Here is a 21,711-nt window from a genome sequence, read left to right on the forward strand (position 1 = left end):
TATATATATATATATATATATATATATATATATGCTGGTGTAAAGGATACTGTTTGTCATACCTAAATCCACACATCTCCCCCCTTTCTATGAAGGGACTCTACAGGGCAATAGTCATATGCTATGAAAACAGCTGCTGAACAGAAAGCAAAGAAAAACTTAACACAGAAAAGACATTCCAAAATAAATGTTAAGTCCGTTTTCTCCATTTTTAAAATTAAACACACACACACACAACCACACACACACAACAAAAAACTTTAGTCCATGCTGGCCTTGAACTTATGATTCTTTTACCTCTTGAGTGTTAGAATTACAAAAGTCTGCACCACTCCTAGCTTTAGTCTGAGGTTTTCACTGAGGCAGTACAGAATTTTAAAAAATCTATCTGAATTTTATTTAAAAATTTGGACATTAGTTGAAAGCATTTAAAGAAATAAAATGTTAGATGTTAATTCCTTATAAGATGTGTAGCTAATATCCTTCCCACTCTATAGGCTGTCTCTCTTTTTTGTTTCCTTTGCTGTTTAGAAGATTCAAGTTCCTGGGCTATTAGACATCTCAGAAGAACTTTACTTATTCTGTATCTCTAACACATTTTCCCTCAAAGTCTTACATTAAGGCTTTGATCCAAATGAAACTGAACTTTGTACAGGGTGAGAAACAGCAGTCTAGTTTCCAGTCCCCAGAAACAAATCAATGGAGGGCTGGAGAGATGTCTCAGCAGTTAAGAGTACCAGTTGCTCTTCCAGAGGATCCAAGTTCAATTCCCAGCAACCATATAACAATTCAACTGTCTGTAACTCTAGTTCCAGAGGATCTAACCCTCTTACACAGACATGAATGCAGACAAAACACTAATGCACATAAAATAAAATTAGATAAATTAAAGCATCAACAGTGACAATAACACCCAAATTAATCAAAGCAATCCATCCATCAATCAAACCAATGGGCAATTTAACTGAAAGATAGTTCACAAAAGAACCTAAACATCCAATAAATGAGAAAAGTTAAACATGCTCTACAACTGAGTGTCAAAAGAAAACTATGCCATTTGCAATAACATGGGTACACCCAGAGAAAGTTATGCTACATATAATAAGCCAAGCATAAAAAAACAAATACCATAGGATGTCATCTATATGGGGAATCCAGAAAAGGATGAGCTTTAGAAGCACTGCAGAATTTGTTTATCAGGGACTAGATGTAGGTTGTTTGGGATGGGGATATTGTTGGTTTAAAGATACAAAGCTGCAGTTGGACAAGAGGAATGGGCCCCTTTGATGTCTTGAGGTCTGTTGAGGGCATGTTGATTGTAGTTGATAACAATGTGTTTAAAGAGTTGTGAGTGTTCTCCCCACAAAAATAGTGAAGAAATACAAGTTAATTGGTTGAATTTAGCCATGACATAGAGCAGACACCACACTGTGTACCATAATTATGCACAATTTTTATTTGTGTTAAATAAAATGAAGAAATGTTAAATATTCTCAGTCACCAAGACAACACAAATCAAAATTACAAGATTTTATCTTGTATCTATCCGAATGGCCACCAGGAAGAAAGCAAGTGACAGCACATTGTGGCAAAGATGTAGAGAAAACATTGCTAGTGGGAACATAAACTAATTGTAGTCACTTATGGAAATTTGTACAGAGGTTCTTAAAACAAAAAGCAACCACCATATGATGAGAGTTTTTAATACCCCTAAATAAACATTTGAAAGAATTTAAGTCAATATATCACAAGATACTTGCATGTCCATGATCACTACACCATTTAAAATAGCCAAGGATAAGGAGCCAGGCCCAGAAGCACATCATTACCAGGTGGGTGAACAGAGCAAATACGGTCTATATACTTAATGGAGTTGTATTCAGTTGTAAAGAATGAAATGTCATTTTACAGGAAAACGGATGGAACTAGAGATCATCATTAGGCCAGACAGATAAGACTGTTTCTTTTTACAGAGAGACATAAATAGGACATGAATGTAGAACAGACTCTTTATCGGGTAAGGATTTGGTTTTCTTTCTTTTTTTGAGACAGGGTTTCTCTGTATAATCCTGACTGTCCTTGAACTCAGATTTGCCTGCCTCTGCCTCCTGAGCATGTGCCACCATGTTCTAGCAAGTTTAGTCTTCTGGTAGTTGTCCCCAGCTCTACTGACATCCTTCCTCTTGCTCAGGCCAAAACTTGAGTAATCCTTGGCTCTCTCTCTGCCTTCCACCCCATGTCTGGTGTCTGCAGACTGTGCTGTTCCTGCCTTCAGCATCTGCTGAGCCTAGCTTGCCTCTCACTTCCCACATCTGTCAACTGGGTATCTCCCTTTGCCTCAGTTTATCCTTAGCACAGGGACCACTATGCTTTGGATAAGTGTATCCTGAAGAAGGAGCTCTTAAGGGGAAAGCAACAGTTAGGTAATGGAGAAGAAGAAAGATAAACTATGTGTTTTCTTTCAAAGGCAGAAGCTAGCCTTAACACATGACAAAAGCAGGACTACCTGAGGAAAAAAGGGAGGACAAAAGGCAACAATGGAGATTTGAACAATGTACAACAATGTATTTATATTTAAATATCATCACGAAACCCACTATTTTGTATGCTGAATGAAAAATTATCAACAACAGCGTATTGTTTCTCTATGCTCATAATTACCTGACATATTTTTTCCCAAATTTCATCGCATCCAGCTTTTTCTTGAAAGCTAAGGGCCAAGTCATAATTTTCTGCTTCAGACCACACAATCAGAGTATCCTTTGAATAATAAAAAAAAAAGTCTGAATGACTACATGTGTTATCACAAACCCTTCAAGGTATATATAGCAAATGAATAAAGTAACAGGCAAGAGAAATTCAGAATACCGTTTTTACATTATTGACATTTCTACTGGTCATTATCAATGCTTTTTTACAGTCCACTGTTAAATCTATACAGGTGAGGCACTCATTTATTTACAGTTTTTTTTAAGTACCTTCATAAATGCACCACGTGTCAAGAAACAGCCCATCCCTAGCTTCCACCACCTTTTCCTCCTATTCCTCCATTTATTGTATTTTTGAAAATGTTTAAGAGAGATGGCAGGCACAGTGTTCAAGAGCATTTGTTGCTTTTGCAGAGGAGGCGAGTTTGGGTCCCTGAACTCGTATGGAAGCCCACAACTGTCTGTTACTCTAGTTCCATGGAATCCAATGCCCGTTTCTGAGCTCTTCAGGCCACAAGCACGTATGTGGCCCACATATATACATGGATGCAAAACATCGTATACATAAACATGTACACTTATTGGTGAATGTGAGAGTCTGCTCTCTCCTTCCACTATGTAGATGTAGGGGCTAGAACTCAGGTTGTCAGGATTGACAGCAAGTACTTTTACTGGCTGACTCATCTTACTAGCCCAGAACTTTATTTTGAAATGGGGTTTCATAGTATTGTTCTAGGCGGCTTTGCACTGGGCTGAGTAGCTAAGACTGCTAGTACATGTCTCTGTATCTAGTTCAGACTTTTGTATTCTAAAAAAAAAAAGGTGTGTGTGGGGGTGGGGGGGCTAATAATCAGCCTAACAACAAAACAAAAAGGAGTCATGATGCAAAGGTTCAATGAACCTGAGTGTCCACAACAAAGTCTACAGCAATGATTACAAAGCACTGTAAACAGGAGAAACTTTCAAGGGAATGAACTCCTTTCACTATGAGGCTTGAGTGGTTCTAGCTGCTAGGCTTGACCTGAAGGAGCACTAAATTGTGGGTCCTTAAGGATGCACCAGGTGGCAATCCTGTCACAGCATCAGCAAGGAGCACTGAATAGTTTCTGGAGCTAAGCTGGAGATCCTGGACCTGTCTTACCCTCGGACAAGAGTCTTATCAGATACATTTCCACATAGAAAGGCTTGAGTAGTGGACTCCCTCTACTTAGCCTCTGGGAGGTCTTTCTCAGGAGCCCAGCCTCTCCTATGTGTTGGATGCAATACCAATGAGATTGTCTAGCCCCTGTTAGCAACAGCCTGGGCTCAGGAAGTCCTATAATCTGGGCTAGCCTCTACCCAAAGGCTGAGTTCTCCCTAGGGATCCATGTGAATACCTGAGCTGGGTAATCTCTGCTCCTGGTATGCAGCTGCCCCAATCTGTTGGAGATAGGCATTTGCAAGTCTCACTAAGCCACAGTCCTTACTTATCAGTGTCTCCATATCCTCCTCGTGTTGCTCAGGAACAATTCTGCCAGGTTTCCAGAACAAAAGTGGGATTGAGGCTAATGGGTTTCAGTGGTTCCTGCCCCTGAACTCTCTAAAGCACCTACCTGCTCTCTCAAACATCTCAAATTGTAAAAAACTATGTTCTGTTTTAAAATTTATGTTCTGCTTTACATCTAAAATAGGATCTTGCCTGACTCAGTCTCCCGAGTATTGAGTACTCAGGAGTACACACCACCAGCATTGTATGACCTTACACTTGTTCTATGCCCCACTGTGATTATGTCTGTTTTATTTTTCTGTGAAAAGACCTCAAACCTTATAACCAAGGCTCCTGACCTGTCGTCCATCTTCCATCCTACAAGTACTGGGACCACAGGCATGTGTTACTAGCCCTTACCAATACTAAGTTCCTTTTACTCTTATTTTAATACTCAATGCTAAAGCAAAGTACAGTGTTTTATAAATAGGTTGTTAATGTCATTTTTCTTTCATCCTTCAGGGCAATAGATTTCTCAATCCCAATGGCTTTGTGGAACACTCAGTATATTTTATTTGTTTAAGCAAAAGACTTCAAGGTAATACCTGAATGTACTATGAAGAATTTACCTTTAGGTTAGAAGGAAATAAGAAAGAGTACAGATTCAAACTGAAGTTATTTTCGAACATTTTTAACAGCGCTCTAAGGTCCTACTGAGTCAGTATCAGACCCCTTATCTACAAAGCACTCACTATTCTAGAGGACATGCTAACATTTTGTCTGCAGAATCATCTATGACAGAACAGAAAGGAACTTCAACCACATGGCTGTGTTAGTAGTTGATTGTTACACCAACAGCCACTCTTTCCTTCAGGAAAAACGGAGAAACTGCTACTTTAGAGAACCATGCATTGCTAGAATGTCTGGAATGAGATAGCTTTTTTCTTCTTTCTTTAAAATGTGGCTAAGAACTGGGGAGAGAGGCTAAATGAATAAAAGCGCTTAGTTGCAAGTGTGACAATGCCCCCAGAGCCTAAGGCAGAAAGAACGGACTGCCACCTGAGGTTGTCCCCTAAAGTCTACATGTGCTGGTACCCATACTCTCACACAAAGTAAATAAAATAAATTCAAAGAGCGGGGAATGTCCCCAAAACAGTAACCTAAAATTAAAGAGGGTCTGCAGAAACGGCTCCTCAGTGACTAAGAGCAATTGTTGCTCCATCACGAGGACCCCAGCTATGCCAGCTGCCTCACAAACCCCTGCAACTCCAAGAAATCCAAAATTCTTTTCTAGCTCTGCAGGTCCCCGAACACATGCATACATGCATGCATGCAGACACGCAAAAATAAAATAGTGGCTGGTGGTACAGTCATGTGAACACATGTTTACCAGCCTGCAAGAGGCACAGAGTTTTTATCAGCAGAAAAGAAACGAAAAGACAAAATAAACCAAGGCTACAGAGACGGCTCAGTGGTTAAGAAGTATTTGCTACTCTTGCAGAGGATCTGAGTTCAGTTTCCAGCATTCACATGGCGGCTTACAACTATTCCAAAGGGAGCTAATACCCTCTCTTCTGATTGATAGCCAATGCCTGAGGGCACTAGTCATGCATGTACTACAGGTATTTGCAGGTAAAATACCCATATACATAAAACAAAACAGCATCAAAAAATAAAACAAACAAATAACACCTTTTAGCCATTAACAGACTGGTAAAATTAGACTGTATGCAAAAAGGTTCAGTATGTAATGATGGCTACCAGCAAACTTGACAACCCACAATACCCAGAATACAGAATCAGCTTTATTAAGTTGTTCTCTGACCCCCACAGGTACAAGACAGACACACACAAACATTTTTTTTTTTTAACAGTGAGACTGGCAAAATGTTATATACAACCTGTTCTGATTTTAATGTAAGGAATCCAATGATAAACACTGAATTGAAAAGATAACACATGGGGGCTAGAGAAATGGCTCAGAGGTTAAGAGCACTTGACTGTTCTTTCAGAGGTCCTGAGTTCAATTCCCAGCAACCACATGGTGGCTCACAACCATCTGTAATGAGATCTGGTGCCCTCTCCTGGTCTGTCTGGAGAGAACTACAATGTACTCACATACATACAATAAATAAATCTTAAAAAAAAAAAAAAAGAAAAGCAAAGATAACACATAATACACAAAAGTATAACTTTTTTTTTTTTTTACCTGTTGTTTCTGGTATGCAGTGTTAGGATTTATTTTGGACTCTAGAAGAAGAGAACCTATAAAATAGAAAAAAATTGTTATTGCAAAACAGAAAATTAGATTTCCTTATATCTACTTATGCCTATTTTCACTGTCAGTTGCATTTAAACCTTCAATTTAGGAGCACATTTTTAAGAAATGTGTTTTGGGACTGGCCAGATGATAGCTCAGGAGGTAAAAGTATTCTCTGCAAGAGCCTGATGACTTGATTTTGATCCCAAAATCTACTATAGAACTAACTATACCCGAAAGCTATCTCTACATGCCTACCTTGGCCCAGAGATATTTTCACATATACAAACAAAACAATAAATGCAATAAAGAAATTTAAGTGCAGTAACTTATAACTCAAGAAAGCTGCTTACCTTTTTGGGATTTTTGGTGGTAGTACAGGTAGGTTCAATTCTCAAGCGCGCGCGCGCGCACACACACACACACACACACACACACACACACACACACACACATCTCCCCTAGCCAAATTTACTTTTGTCTCTTTTGTTTCTGCTTTGTTTTTACAAGACAGACATGATAATATGAAGCGTGAAGACTGGGGAGCAATAAAAACCTAACAATTTGGCTGGAGTAGTGGTGTTCACCTTTAATCCCAGCACACAGGAAGTAGAGGTGGGAAGCCAGTCTGGTTTACAGAATGAGTTCCAGGACAGCCAGGGCTACTCACAAAACCTTGTCTAGATGCTTCCCCACCCCCCAACTAACCTAACAATTTACAGAGCATAAGACAGCAAACCAGAAGTATGATGCTAGATATTAATTTCAAAAATTACTCTAATTAAATTTATACAACACAGTAATATTTCAATAAATAACATGTACTGATCTTAATCAGGTTAATAGATATTTCTGTTATACCATTATTTTGTTTGGAGCCTCTAAAATCCTCAGATATTTTTGGGTTAATAATGTCTGATATGCTATATGACTTACAGAATACTTTCAATACAGTGACCAGTGTCAAGACAAGAAATAGGGTTTTGTGGTTGAAAGAAATCACATCAAGCATAAGCAATTACATAAAGAAACCTCAAAACCTGAAGGGGAGGTCAGTTGACAGGCCACTGTCAGAAGCCTGGATTGTCTGTTTTTCCTATCCTTCCTGTTTTGTGTTATATTCTCACTATGTAACACAGACAGACATCAAAATGATGATTCTCCTACCTCAGCCTACCTCAGTCTCTTGAGTAGCTCAGACTACGATCATGCACCGTCATGCTCACCCACCATGTCTACCTCCTCCGCCCTCTGCATATTTTAAGAATGAAATTCTACACATCATCTCCTCATGCACTTCAGTTTATGGGGAGACAGACTATCTAAACAGGAGTTGTGGATTGAGAAACAGTTCTCCTCTGCAGCTGCTTCCTCCCTCTCACATCACACTTCACAGCTGCTTCACACACCCAAAAGCTGACAAAGGACAATGCTTACTACAACCAGATTCACTCTGGCCTTATTGTAAATGCACTTCCTAAGTGATTGCTCAGAGTAGTGTTAAGGGACCACTTCTCTTATCCTCTCAGAACCTAAGGCAACTAAACTTTTTGTTTACCCACACTCATCAAATTCCATTTCTTTTCTTTTCCTTTTTTTTTTTGTTTTTGTTTTTTTTCAATACAGGGTTTCTCTGTGCAGCCCTGGCTGTCCTGGAACTCCCTCTGTAGACCAGGCTGGCCTCGAACTCAGAAATCCACCTGCCTCTGCCTCCCAAGTGCTGGGATTAAAGGCGTGCGCCCGGCCCACTTTAATTTTTTAAAAGCAACTTATACATGTTTAATCAGGAACCCAAAGTATACAATAAAGCCACAGTTTAATTTTTAAGGCACCTCAAGGTTGTTGTAGCCATTACCACAATCTAATTTTAGAAAGAACATTTTTCTTAGTTCAGCTCTCTGACTTTAAATGTAATGCATCTTCTAAAATAAAACTTCTGTGGTACTGAGGACTGAACCTAGAGCCTCACATACTAGGCAAGCATTGCCAGTGAGCTGTATCCCTGGCCCTTAAATTAAAACTTTATTTTTAAAAAAGAAAACAAAACCAGGTTTGTTGTGTTTGTTTGTTTTGGATTTTTGGTTTTGTTTTAATTCTTGTGATTTTTTTTTCTAGAGTTAGATTAGGTGTGGTGTGGTTTTCAGATGGTCTTGCTGTGTAGCCCTGACTGACATCTAGCTCCCAACATATAGGTGGATTGCTTTTGAGGATTCAAGTTGTAATTCTTTTTTTTTTAAAGATTTATTTATTATATATGAGTACACTGTAGCTGTCTTCAGACACACCAGAAGAGGGCATCAGATCTCATTACAGATGGTTGTGAGCCACCATGTGGTTGCTGGGATTTGAACTCAGGACCTCTGGAAGTGCAGTCAGTGCTCTTAACCACTGAGCCATCTTTCCAGCCCCTCAAGTTGTAATTCTTAATGGATTTTGTTGAGCTGGATTTTTTTTTAAGATTTATTTTTAATATATGTACGTGGGGGTGGTATGTGCACATGAATCCAGGTGCAGGCAGAGTCCTAGAGATGGAATTACAGGTGGCTGCTAGGATTTGAACTCTGGTTCTCTGAAAGAATCATATAATCACTAATCTATCGAGCCATCTCCCTAGCCCCCTGTATTTTCTCATAGAAACCATTTTAAATGTAATTACATATATGTCCTCACTAATCCATAAAAAAAAAAAAAATTAGCCTTTAAGTACGTACTAGCCTGAACATCATTTTAGTGGAAAATAATAGAATGCAATTCTTGTTCTAGTAAACAAATTGAAAAAATACAAAAGTAGTTGTCTTGGCAAGGTCTGTTTATTTTCACAGTACTGTGGATTGAACTTGCCCTTGTACATGCTAAAAATGCAGTGTACCACTACGATGTGTCCTTTCCTGCTAACATTACCATTTTCAGATGTTCTAAACATTCCGTTAATTTGCCTGCATTTTTCTTGTGATGGATCGGTAACATAGATCTTAATCAGTAACACAAAAAACTGAAAATTGTGAATAGAGTTAAATGATTAATTTGATAAAAGTTAGGGGAAAGGAAGTGATTAAAACCTTTTTTCTTCCTAAATTGTAGTAATTTTTATCTGACCCTCAGTAAGCAAGAATTTATGTGCAAAAAGGAAAGACTTAAGAAATGGGATTTGATGCCGGGCAGTGGTAGGCAGGATTTCTGAGTTCGAGGCCAGCCTAGTCTACAGAGTGAGTTCCAGGACAGCCAGGGATACAGAGAAACCCTGTCTTGGGTTAAAAAAAAAAATTAAAGTGGAAGCTAGAGAGCAGTTAGAGCCAGGGTCAAGCCCAGCACCTCCACCATGGCTCACAACTATCTTCAACTCTGAGGGATCTGACTTCTGGTCTCCAAGCACATGGTACAGACATATAGTCATAAAATAATTAAAAAAAAAAAAATCACCCCCCCCCAAGTGAAAGGTTACTGGTGATATATCAAGAGAGAACTGCCAAACTATAGATAAATGTTATGATATGAAGATTTCCTACACAGTGGGAAAGATGTCCAGAATATCATTGATTATTCTCAGAGATCACAGATGAATGTTAATGAAAAAAAACAAAGCCACTGAAATTTGTTCTTCCTGTAAAAGAGTCCCTTTCCACTGGAGAAAGGATTTTAAGTAAGTCATGTGGCGTGACTGCTAAGCAAACTTTACCAAAAAGTAAACTGAAGTTACAAGGAGGACCTGTATTTTCACTCAAGAAAAACCTAAGAATGTCCTAGATAAGCTCTAATATCTGTGTTAATACTGTCAACTGTCATCGTTAAGGGTGTTAAAGAAGTTGTCAAAGTGGTGTTTATCATCCAAATGTCAAAGGCACGTACAAATTCATGGACCTTGATAAAAAATGGGATGCTCCAAGTGTTAAAAGGAAAACAAATTCATACACAGACATCATAATGTCTCCAAGCAGAAGAACGACTGTGAATTTGTGGCCAGTCTATGCTACAAAGTAAACATCTGCTTTAAAAACAAAAAAAGGTGTGTGACTTTGGTACTGTTTTAGTAAAACAGTCACTGGAGTAGCAAACTCTGTAGACTAGTTGGTTCACTTCTTGACTTAGGGTCTCATGGTGCGGTTGGCTTTGAAATCATGTGTAGTGAAAGTCATCTTCAAATTCTTGATTCTCCTGATTCTCTTGTCTCCCAAATGCTAGGATTTCAGATGTGTGTCACATACTTGGCTTATGAAAGAAAATCTGAGCCGGGCAGTGGTGGCGCATGCCTTTAATCCCAGCACTTGGGAGGCAGAGGCAGGTGGATTTCTGAGTTCGAGGCCAGCCTGGTCTACAGAGAGAAACTCTGTCTCGAAAAACCAAAAAGAAAAAAGAAAAAAGGAACAGTAATTCTCAACTTGTACATCAAGATCCCATTGGTAAACATCTATCTCCAAAAACGCTTATAGTGTGATTCATAACAATAGCAAAATTACAGTTATCAAAGGCGTACAACATTAGGAAGGTTGAGAACCACTGATTTAGAATGTTCTGGGTTATTTGAGAAATGGGGAAAGACCTTTTCTGAAACCTTTCTCTCATATCCCTTGGTGCTATCTAAGAAACCACTTTAGAAGTCCAGCTCTGGGCTGGAGAGATGGCTCAGCAGTTAAAAGCACTGACTGCTCTTCCAGAGGTCCTGAGTTCAATTCCCACATGTAATGGGAATCCGATGCCCTCTTCTGGTGTGTCTGAAGACAGCAACAGCGTACTCACATACATGAAAATAAATCTAAAAAAAAGAAAAAAAAGTCCAGCTCTGATCCCCAATACTCCGTGAGTAGTATATAGGTTGAAATCTGGAAAGAGTTCTTCAATGTAGGAGGTTAAGAAAGGTAACTAAAAAAACAAGTAACTATTATTTTATTCCTGTGTTTACAGTTTTTAAAATTTATTCCAGCCTATCTAATCATTTGTCTCTGCTCTCTACTGATTCTTACTGGGTCAAGTTATGAACATTTGTTCAGCCTACTGAAAAAGCTCCAATTAGTTGGGCACAGTGACCCACACTTTTTTTTTTCTTTTGGTTTTTGGAGACAGTGTTTCTCTGTGTAGCTCTGGCTGTCCTTGAACTCAGAGATCTGCCTGCCTCTGCCTCCCAAGTGTTGGGATTAAAGGAGTGTGCCACCGCTGCCTGGCATGACCCACACTTTTAATCCCAGTGCACACCTTTAGTGTGAGCGCCAGTGAGGCAGAGGCAGGTGGACCTAACTCCAAGTTCCAGGACAGCTGTGGTTACATAGAGAAACCCTGTCTCAAAGGAAGGTGAGGGAGGGAAGGAGGGAAGGAGGGAGGGAGGGAGGGATCCAATTATATAGCACTAATGTCAGCTACAGACCTGAAACAGTAATTCTATTGTAATGTATAGGTGTGGATGCTGACACAGAGTTCAATTTTAGTTGAGAGGCAGTCACTATTCCAACAAGGGAAAATAAGTATGATCCCGAAACTGGAGAGATGTTTTTCCAGCACTATATGGCAGCTAACAACTATCTGTAACTCCAGTTCCAGGGAATCTGATACCCTCCCCTCTTCTGGCTTCCACAGGCACCAAACATACATGTGGTACATATAAACCCATGCAGGCAGGACCTCAAAACATAAGACAATAACAATAATAAGAATGATCCTTAGCAGACTTCAGTACCACTAATGAAAAGTCAGCGAAGGCTTTCATCAAAAGCAACAGAGGCTTCTGGCAAGAGTAATTTAACAGTAACTGCAGTAAGCATTCAGGACAGTCCTTCCCCACTCCAACTTGTGAGAAAACACAGGCATGGTGCCAACATGTCTTCAATTCAGTAGTTGGGAGGCAGAGGCAGGTGCCCCTCTTTGAGTTCAAGGCCAGCCTAGTCTACATAGTGAGTTCTACAACAGGCAGATCTACATAAGGAGAAATCTTGTCTCAAAAAAAAAAAAAATCAAAAGATCAAAAAAAACCCCACATCTAACCCTTATTCTGTTGATAATCAAACCATTCTCAAGTGAGTAAATATCTAAGTCTCAGTTTTCGTTTCCAATAAATATCCAGTAAATATTAATGGATAAAATCAAATGAATTGTGTGAGACTCTCAAAGAAAGAACAAAGGTATTCTAAGCAAAATCAATCTTGAGAAATGCCACCAATGCATGAATAAAATGGAATACTGTGCTACATTTATGAGATGTTTGTATAACCTCATACAGATAACCAAACTACACTAATACACCAATAACAGATGACCAACATGGCTCCTCCTATAAAATAAAATATGAAGCGTTTTTTTGTAATTTGTTGTTATAGCCACTTAGATGGGTTGGGGATGAGGGTTGCTAGTTATTCAGAAACGTATCACAGAAAGCCACAGAGAACTCTTAACTAATTGGCACAGACTTTTTTTTTTTTTTAAATCTTTTTTCTTTAGGCTGGAGAGTTAGCATTAACTGCTCTTCCAGAGGTCCTGAGTTCAATCTCCAGCAATTCCAACCATATGGTGGCTCATAACCATCTGTAATGGAATCCAATGCCTTCTTCTAGTGTCTGTCTTAAAATAGCTACAGTGTACGCATATACATAAATTAATAAATCTTAAACTTTTTTCCTTAAGGTCCAGCAAACTCCAAGATTGACAATCTGAGTTAGATTCCCGGGGCTCAAATAATGGAAGATCTGACTGACTCTGTGGGTTGCCCAATCTCTTCCTGAGCCTGTGTATGCATGTATGTAAGAGCTGAGATAGTCTGGCTCTAGAGTTCATGGTTTTAACCATGGTGTTTCGTGCTCTCTTCAGTGCTATTTTCCTCATTTTTGTTCAGTGTTTTTAATAATAGAGACTTGATAACAGAATTCAAGAAAAATTTAAGAAAAATCAAACCCAGGCTGGTGATAACAGGCTACTTGGAGGCTGAGGCAGAAAGAGAGTAGATTCAAGGCCTATGTGAGCAAGTGAAAGAAACTCAACTCAAAATAGAAAGTAAAAAGAATGGGCTGGGGGGTTGGCTCAGCAGTTGAGAACGTGCACTGCCTCTACAGAGGACTAGAGGACTTGATTTCCGGCACACACACCCTGAGATTCACAACTACTTGTACTCCCAGCTCCAGGGGATGTTGTGATTCCTACAGCACTAGAATTAACTTGCACATTAACTAAAATAAATCTTGAGCTGAGGAAAGACAAGCAAAAAAGTCTATTGTTGTGTAGCTCAACAATACAGTGCTAGTCTATGCTGTGCAAGCCCTAAGTTCAACCTCTGGTACCTCAAAACAAGCTGGAACTGCAAAACGAAACAAAACACCATGGGGCCCACCCCCACACCTAGGTTTCTTGTTAAGTGTAGAGGGAAAAACCCTCATTGAAAAACTATTCAAAGATTCAAAACATTCAAATTTGTGATTAGGAAAACAATGCTATGGGTTATTCACTGTAAGTTATGTGAAGGGCCTATCCCAATATCTAGTATACAACCAGCACTTAGTATCTTAGATTTTTAATTGACAACCATTTGCAATAGAAGTAGAGCTTTAACAATTGTGATCCAGCACACATTATGAAGCAGTTGTTCACAAATTGTAAAATGTACTTCTTCACAAAGTACACTACTGACACAGAACTCTGGGTAAGTAAATATACATGCCAAACACATGCTCACTGTAGGCAAGATGTAATACAAATTCTGACTTAGAATAGCCATGAAAACATATGGATGCCCAATGTCTCCGGCTTCTCTTATCAGAGCAGCCAAAAATGAAAACAAAACCAACAAAACCACAAAAAACAAAACAAACAAAAACAAGAAGGAAACCCCTTTTCACACTCAAAATGTCTCTTTTTAAATTGTAGGGCAGGTAGACACAGACTACCCAAGCACACAATTCAAGTCTCAGCAGTCAACAAGCAGTGCCACCTACCTCTAATACGTCCCCTATGTCTCCTTTTCTTTATACCTCAATTAACAGAATTCAATGTTTAACTTTTACACAAGTGACTCAGATGATAGTTATCTTGAAGTGTAAAAATACTTTACAAAACCTAAAGTAGGGCTAGTGAGATGGCTATGCTTCTGCCAAATCGAATGACTTGAATTCAGTAGGGACCCATGTATTAGGAGACCCTTCTACTATTCACACATGCAAGCACATACACTCTTTTCCCTCTCCTCATAAACAAATGTAATAATAATCTTACATAAAAACTAAACATAAGAATCCCATTTTTGAAGCCAGGTAGTCCAGATACTTAAAGAGGCTGAGGTAGGAGAATCAATCACTCCAGGAGTTTAGAGATCACGGAGGAAGGGGGAAAACATTTTTGGTGGGTGCAGTGGAAGAAGAGGCTGACAAAGATTTCAATACAGGTCAGAGAAGCCTCAAACAGAGTCACTCTCTTGCCTCAGCTTCCTGAGTACTGGGATTAGAGGGGTGCACCACCATGCCCACTCCAAACACCATTCCTGACACTGTCTAAGCAACCCAGAGTAAAGAACACTGGTATTGTTTTATGGGAAGAGGTCATCTTTTTAAGTTAAGGCATAGCTCAGTATAAAACATGTGCACCTAATATCTGTAATGAAGTCATCCCCTGTATGGAGAAATCCTTCAGCAAGTTAACAGGGAAATGAAGCACAATACTAAATCTTTGCTGGAACACAGAGCTATCTAAAACTTGAGAGAAAAAGTGACATATTTTCACCAAAAAGGAGGGTATGCTTGGGGCTGGTGGGTCACGATCATCTGTTAACTACAGTTCCAGGGGATCTGATGCCTTCTTCTGGACTTTTCTGGCACCAAACATGCACATAGTGTATACCCATCTAAAACACTCAGCATAAAAAATAAAAATAAATAATCTTAAAAAGGGGTTTCTTCCTCTAACATAATTTTGCCAGCAGACACCTACCGAATAAAAATGTAATCCATGAAATGGGCTAACAGCTTAGCAACACATTTCTTTCCTCTAAAGCAAGGAAAGGTAGGCTACAAATCAGCCAAGCTAAATAGCTGATGTGTATGTAAATGTGGCCACAAATACTGACATTCAGAAACTGTCTTATTTTTGGAAAAGTATGTATGACGGTTTGAATAAGAATATGCCCATGCCCCAAAACTGGCTCCTACCTTTGAATGCTAGAGTCCCCAGTTAGTGGAACTGTTTTGTTTGAAAAGGATTACAAGGTGTGGCCTTATAGGAGGTGTTAACAGTGAGAGCAGGCTCTTAATCTACCAGTCCTAGTGTGTTCTCTGCCTCCTGCTTGTGGCTCTCTCAAGCAGCTACTGCAGCTACCTGTCCTCATGTCTTCACTCTGCCAGCAGAGACTAACACTCTGCAACCATAAGCACATGGAAGCCCTGTCTAAGTTGTCATGGTCATGAAGTTTTATCACAGCAATTTAAAAATAACTAAGACAGTCTGGAATGTCAAACAAGAAAATTTAACACATCACAAAAGCTTACTTCATGGTTGGAGATATGGTTAACATCACAGACTGCTCTTCCAAAGGTCCTAAATTCAATTCCCAGCAACAACATGGTGGCTCACAATCATCTATAATGGGGTCTGATGTCCTCTTCTGGTATGCAGGTGTATACGCACATAGAACATTCATACATTAAATAAATACATAGATACATAAATAAATAAAAGCTTACTCCAGGGTGAGCAATATGAAGTCTCAGCAGGGAAAGGCACTTAGTTCCAAGTCTCATAACCCGAGTTCTACTGCTAGGACCCACAGAGTGAGAGGAGAGAACCTGCTTCCCAATCTGATCTACGACCTTCACATCCACACAGCACTATGAAGTCAGATGGACCCAACAAAATATTTCATGGGTAGGAATGTACTGCACTTGCCTAGCATGTACAGCCCTGGGTTCAAACCACTATATTTCAAAAAGTTAGAAATTAAGCATCTTGTCAAGTCAGGCAGTGGTGCACACCTTTAGTCCCAATATCCGGGAGGCAGATGCAGGTGGATGACAGGGTTTAAGGCCACTTTGGTGTTCCAAAATTTAATACGTAGCCCTGGTACTTTGATTACACACATGTACCCCCAGACTCTGCTAAATTTTCAATTAATAATCTGAAAAACTCGGATTCATGGAGAAAAGGGGAGAAAGGACACAATTACTAGAGGTCAAGCCCATTCACAATAACCTTTTTTTGGGGGAAGGTAATTACATTTTATTTTTAAGTTCACAATAACCTTTTAAATCTCTTCTTTTTTTTTTTTTTTTTTTTGGTTTTTTGAGACAGGGTTTCTCTGTATAGCCCTGGCTGTCCTGGAACTCACTCTGTAGACCAGGCTGGCCTCAAACTCAGAAATTCGCCTGCCTCTGCCTTCCAAGTGCTGGGATTAAAGGCGTGCGCCACCACCGCCCGGCTCTTTTCTTCTTTTTTGAGAAAGGGTCTCTGGTGAAGCTTAAGCTAGTCTAGAACTAGGGATACTTCTGCTTCAAGCCCCCCAAAGATTCCATTTATAAGACAGATTATAAATTTATGCCATTTAATTTTCTACTGGACAATGGAAAACCAAATACTTCTCATCTTCCCTGGCATGATGACAGACACCCTTGGGAGATGATGGTAGGAGGATAGGAACTCAAGACCAGTCTTGGCTACATGAGACCCTGCTGGTCTTGTAGTGGACTGGGGTTCAGTTTCAGAGCCCACAGGGTAGGTAGCTCATGACAGCGTAACTCCAGGTCTAAGGGTCTTCTGACCTTCAACTGAACCAGGCATGCATATAAACACCTATACACACAAAATAAGTATAAGTTTTAAAAAAGCCTACATTATCCACAATGGGGAATTCTTAATTATATGTAACAGAACAGAGAGCAGCACAATACTGGGTGATCCAAACGAGTAGCAGACCCCATAACTTTAAGCAGCCAGGCAGGATCCTAGCTAAATAATTATATAAACAGAGCTCTCTTACGGCTGAAAGTACGGCTAAATTGGTGCTTGCCCACCACTCATAAAAGCCCAAGGTTTGACCTCCACTATCATATAAAGCATGATGGTGCAACATAAGTAATCTCAACAAGAGAAAATGGAGGCAGGATCAGAAACTGAAGGCCAACCTCACTATATAGCCAAGTTCAAGATGAGCCTAGGATACATGAAAATTAGCCTATAAACTTAATTTTGTTTTCTTTGAAATAATCTTTGAGGCCAAGAATAAAACGGCATGTAAAGAGACCAAAGCATAAGAGACTATGCTTACCATATGTAGCTGTAAATGCTTTTAAGTTGTAGGCTAGATTTCTCACTAAAATAACAGACCACTACTCCAGGCTGAACATGTAGCAACCTATACTTAGCACCTCGGACTCGAAATTACCTATAAAACATTGCTAATTATATTATCTAAATTTGAGAATGGTTTTAAGAATTATGTCTGTAAACACAAATGAATTGCTTAAAGAGGCCCTGGCACATAGGAGGTACTCAATAAACTTAATTACTAAATCTATTTGGAATTTATCTGTTAAGGAGGGAAAAATGCTTTAGTAATAAAACTACAGATTTCTTCACAAGTGTCCTACAACTTTTCTAAGTCCATTTTTTTCTTTGTTGCTTAGTGAAAAAGTTTTACTTGTAATCCCTAACCTTGAGATTCTACCTTGCTTTCTCAGTGGTGGAATTAGGAATAAGGTACCACACCCATTCTTTAGAATTAAAGCTTAAATCCATTCTTTAGAATTAGCTTTCCACATAACACAAATGTAAAGGGGTGGCTCAGTAATTATGTTCATCTCTTTTCCCTCCTGGGTAAAAATAAAAAACCATTTTACCTGTTCTAATAAATTAGAATTTCAAAATTCCAAATGGAAGAAAGGGGGGCTTAGAGGCTATTTCCTAAGTGATAAAAATATAAAAGGGTATAAAAACATCACACTTTTACAAAACTTTGTTAGAAGAAGAGATTCTCTATGATGATATGAGATTAAGTCTACATGCTTATCCTTTCAAAAGGTGTTTGTAAAACTGGCTGGCTGTGGTAGCTCACTGCCAGTAATCCTAACACTTGAGCGGCTCAGGCAGGAGAATACTTTGAGTTGCAGGCCAGCCATAGCTAGATAATGGCTCCAAACCAAACTAAACCAAACCAAACCAAACCAAACCAAACCAAACCAAACCAAACCAGGCTGGATGAAGTAGTACATCTCTAATTCCAGGCTTTGGGAAGATAAGAGGATCAGAACTTCCATACGTTTGGCTACATAAAACGTTTGTGTACTATCTCTGCATAATCAAATAAAGCACGTGGTATAAGTAAGGCTGCAGAAATTCAAGGACTTGATCTAAAGCCTCCATCTGGTTAAATCTCACGATTACATTGGGTCTTCCAGGCAGGTCAGTGGTGGAGCACTTGCCTAGCATGCTGAAGACCCCATCTGGATTCCCTTTCCAGTTATCCCACCCTCACAATATGGAGCTAACTTAACCCTGAAGCTCATTTTACTGTAAGGAAAGTTTTCCATACGTACAAACATGCAGAGGTGGAGATTATGTGACAGTCACATACACATTCAAGTTGTATGTTAACAGCCAAATAAGAACCCAGCTCTGAAAAATATACCTATTGTAAACAGAATTTTTTTCCCAGACCAAGTCTTACCATAGCTGGCCTAGAACTCTATGTAGACCCAGGCTGGCCTCCAATTCACTGGAAACTGCCTGCCTTTCATGTTAGAAAGTAACTTTTTACCAGTAGAAACTTACTTGGGGTATCTTTATAAAGATAATCTGTGGGCATTATACTCCAAATTACCCATTTTCAATTCAGATCAATGTTTCTACAGTATTCAATTACAGACAGGAAAATCTTGCTTTTTGTGAAATGTGTTCTGAGTAGAGAGTCCAAAAAAGGAGGGAAAAATCTTCGAAATGAATTCGCAATATTTCAGACATAAAAAAGCTGCAAATAGTTCTCAACTGTAAAACTGCAGATTAATTAATGAATGCAACAAGGAAACAATCCTTCTGTTCCAAAGAAACAATTTGAAAAGTTTTGACCAACATGTATATTTTCTTCCATTAAGTGAAATTCAGAGAATGCAACCAAGAAAAGCCCTGAAGAGAGTGATATTTTAAAACGCGAAACCATTATTTCGAACAACCTGATCTTTGGACACTGAATACTGTTTCAATAGACCCGAGACGAAAGCTGAAGGACCTATTGTCAAAAGTGTTAAAAAATACTTCTCACCACCAGCCAACTGAGCCAAATTAGGACCATATGCTCAAACAATCAGAAAGAAAAGCATGCAATAAAATGTTCCAAAGGTTCATGAGCTCCCAGAGTAGACCTACAAAGTCTTTCTTAACCAGGTGTGGTGGCACACTTTAATCCCAGCACTGGAGAGGCAGAGTAAGGTGGATCTCTGAGTTCGAGGCCGGTTTGGTCTACAGAGCGAATTCCAGGACAGTTGGGCTACATACAGAAACCCCGTTTCAAAATACAAAACAACAATAACAACAACAATCTCTCTTTCTTATGAAAAAAAAAAAAAAAGACAACCAACCCCGGTCAAGACCTAAGTGTCCTCGCAAGCCAAAGCAGCATTTTCTCTAGTGGAGTTGCCAGATTTATAGACCCTAAGATCTGAAAGATACCGTGGACAATGGTTTTTTTTTTCTTTTTAAATAAAACGAAAACACCAGAACAGAACTTTCTCAAAGTGTGCAACAGCTATGAAAACTTTGCGAGCGCCAAGCAAGGTTTTGGGTCTGCTTCCGAGATTGATGAACTAAGGGTGGAATCGTTTTCGGTGAATGCCTTTTTTCAAGGTCACGACAGTGCAAAAACAACTCGGGCAGAGGATCCCAGGTCTCCGACCTTTCTACACTGGAAAAGGCGGCAGGCACAGCGCAACGTGCTCTGCCCTGCTCGAAATCCCAACGCCACAAGGTTCTCGGGTTAAGCAAACACCCCGAAGGCTCTCCACCGAGCTCCACCGGACTCGGCTACCCGTGGCGTTCCCGCCTGCACTCCCGTGGTCCCAGGCTGAGCGCCACTGCTCTGGAGGGACCAGGGAGGTCCTACTTACCGTCGCTCTCTGCCCTGACGAGCAGGGACATGCCCTTCAGCCTCTCCACGTAGCCGGAGGACACATGGCCTGTACCCCGGTCGTCCCATTGCCGGTCCTCGTTGAGCGTGTAGACCTTCACCCGCCGTCGGGTGTCGGTCATCGTGCCGGCCGGGGGCCCCGCCCGAGTGGCCCAGGGACGGTGTCCAGAAAAGGCGGGCGGCCGCAAACGGGGAACTCCGGGACCTCAGTGCCGCCGCTGGCCGCCGCGGAGCTGCGCCGCCGCTCGCATGGCCCGCTCCCGGGTCCGAGCCCTGGGCCGCCGCCTTCTCTCGTCTCCCTCTCCTCGGCGCTATTGTCCAGGCCAGGCGAGCGTGGCCGCCCAGCAGCCCCGACAGGGACGTGCAGCACTCCGCAGCCTACCGGCCCGCCGTTCAAACAAGATGCGGCTCGGTTCACAGCCCTGCTCCTGCCTCCGCCATGACCTCCGCAGAGCCGCTTCCCGCGCCGCCGCCTCCTCAGGCCGCCGCCGCCATGTTTTCCTTCCTTGTACCTGGCCCGGTCGCTGCAGCCGGAGCCTCCGCTCCGCTCCTCCCGCTTAAAGCATCCGCAGCCGACGAGGTAGCACTTCCCGGGAGACTCTGTTCGCTCCTGGCCACCCGAGAACCCCTGGCTCTTCTTAGAAGTCGCCTTCCTTACTCCGCCGCCTCTTCCGTCTTCCTCACAGAGCCAAAGCCGCCGCCATCTTGACTCGCCCCTCAAAAGCGGCGCGCGGGGCCACCTAGGCAGGCGCGGCAGGGGCGGCCCGCAAGCCCCACCACTTAAAGAGACAGGACCGGAGCCAGCAGCCTCGCTCCGGCGGAGGCCTCGCACCGAGGCGGTCGCGGAGCGGCGGGGGTGGCGGGAGCGGAGGAGGCGGGACGCGAGTCGCGCCGGTGACGGACCGGGACTCCCTCGCGCTGCCTTGCACGTACTGTCGTGCAAGCGCGGGCTGCGTGTGCGTCCGTCGCACCCTGCATTCGTCATCAGCTCCGCTCTGGGCTGGGAAGGGGTGTGGAATCTGTTGGCGGCTTTGGGAGCCAGTCTGGACTCTGATCCTGGAGCTCGCCCTTCCCCTTGTGTGCCTTCTCCGGACGCCTTAGGGTGGACCTTTGCAGTCGGCCCGGAGGCGCGGGTTTTTGGCCTTCTCCTCCTCCTTTGGCCTGAAATAGAGAAGCTTCTGCGAGAGGACCCTTTGGACTGCGAGGT

At 41.2% G+C, this 21,711-nt stretch overlaps 1 protein-coding gene across 2 annotated transcripts in view; it reads right to left on the bottom strand.

Annotated features, from left to right (window-relative positions):
• The window catches only part of Ppp4r3a (protein phosphatase 4 regulatory subunit 3A), a 43,291-nt gene extending 21,835 nt beyond the window's left edge, over window positions 1-21,456 (bottom strand). For both annotated transcript variants that reach the window (XM_028777247.1, XM_028777246.1), the window contains exons 1-3: window positions 20,485-21,456; window positions 6,383-6,438; window positions 2,662-2,760 (exon numbers count right to left, since the gene is read on the bottom strand). In XM_028777247.1, the coding sequence (XP_028633080.1) occupies window positions 2,662-2,760; window positions 6,383-6,438; window positions 20,485-20,626 (297 nt within the window). In that variant the 5' untranslated portion in view covers window positions 20,627-21,456. The remainder of the gene's footprint in view (window positions 1-2,661; window positions 2,761-6,382; window positions 6,439-20,484) is intronic.
• Between the last annotated feature and the right edge of the window lie 255 nt (window positions 21,457-21,711).

Source organism: Grammomys surdaster, unplaced genomic scaffold, assembly GCF_004785775.1.
Source record: "Grammomys surdaster isolate TR1022 unplaced genomic scaffold, NIH_TR_1.0 279, whole genome shotgun sequence".
NCBI lineage: Eukaryota > Metazoa > Chordata > Mammalia > Rodentia > Muridae > Grammomys > Grammomys surdaster.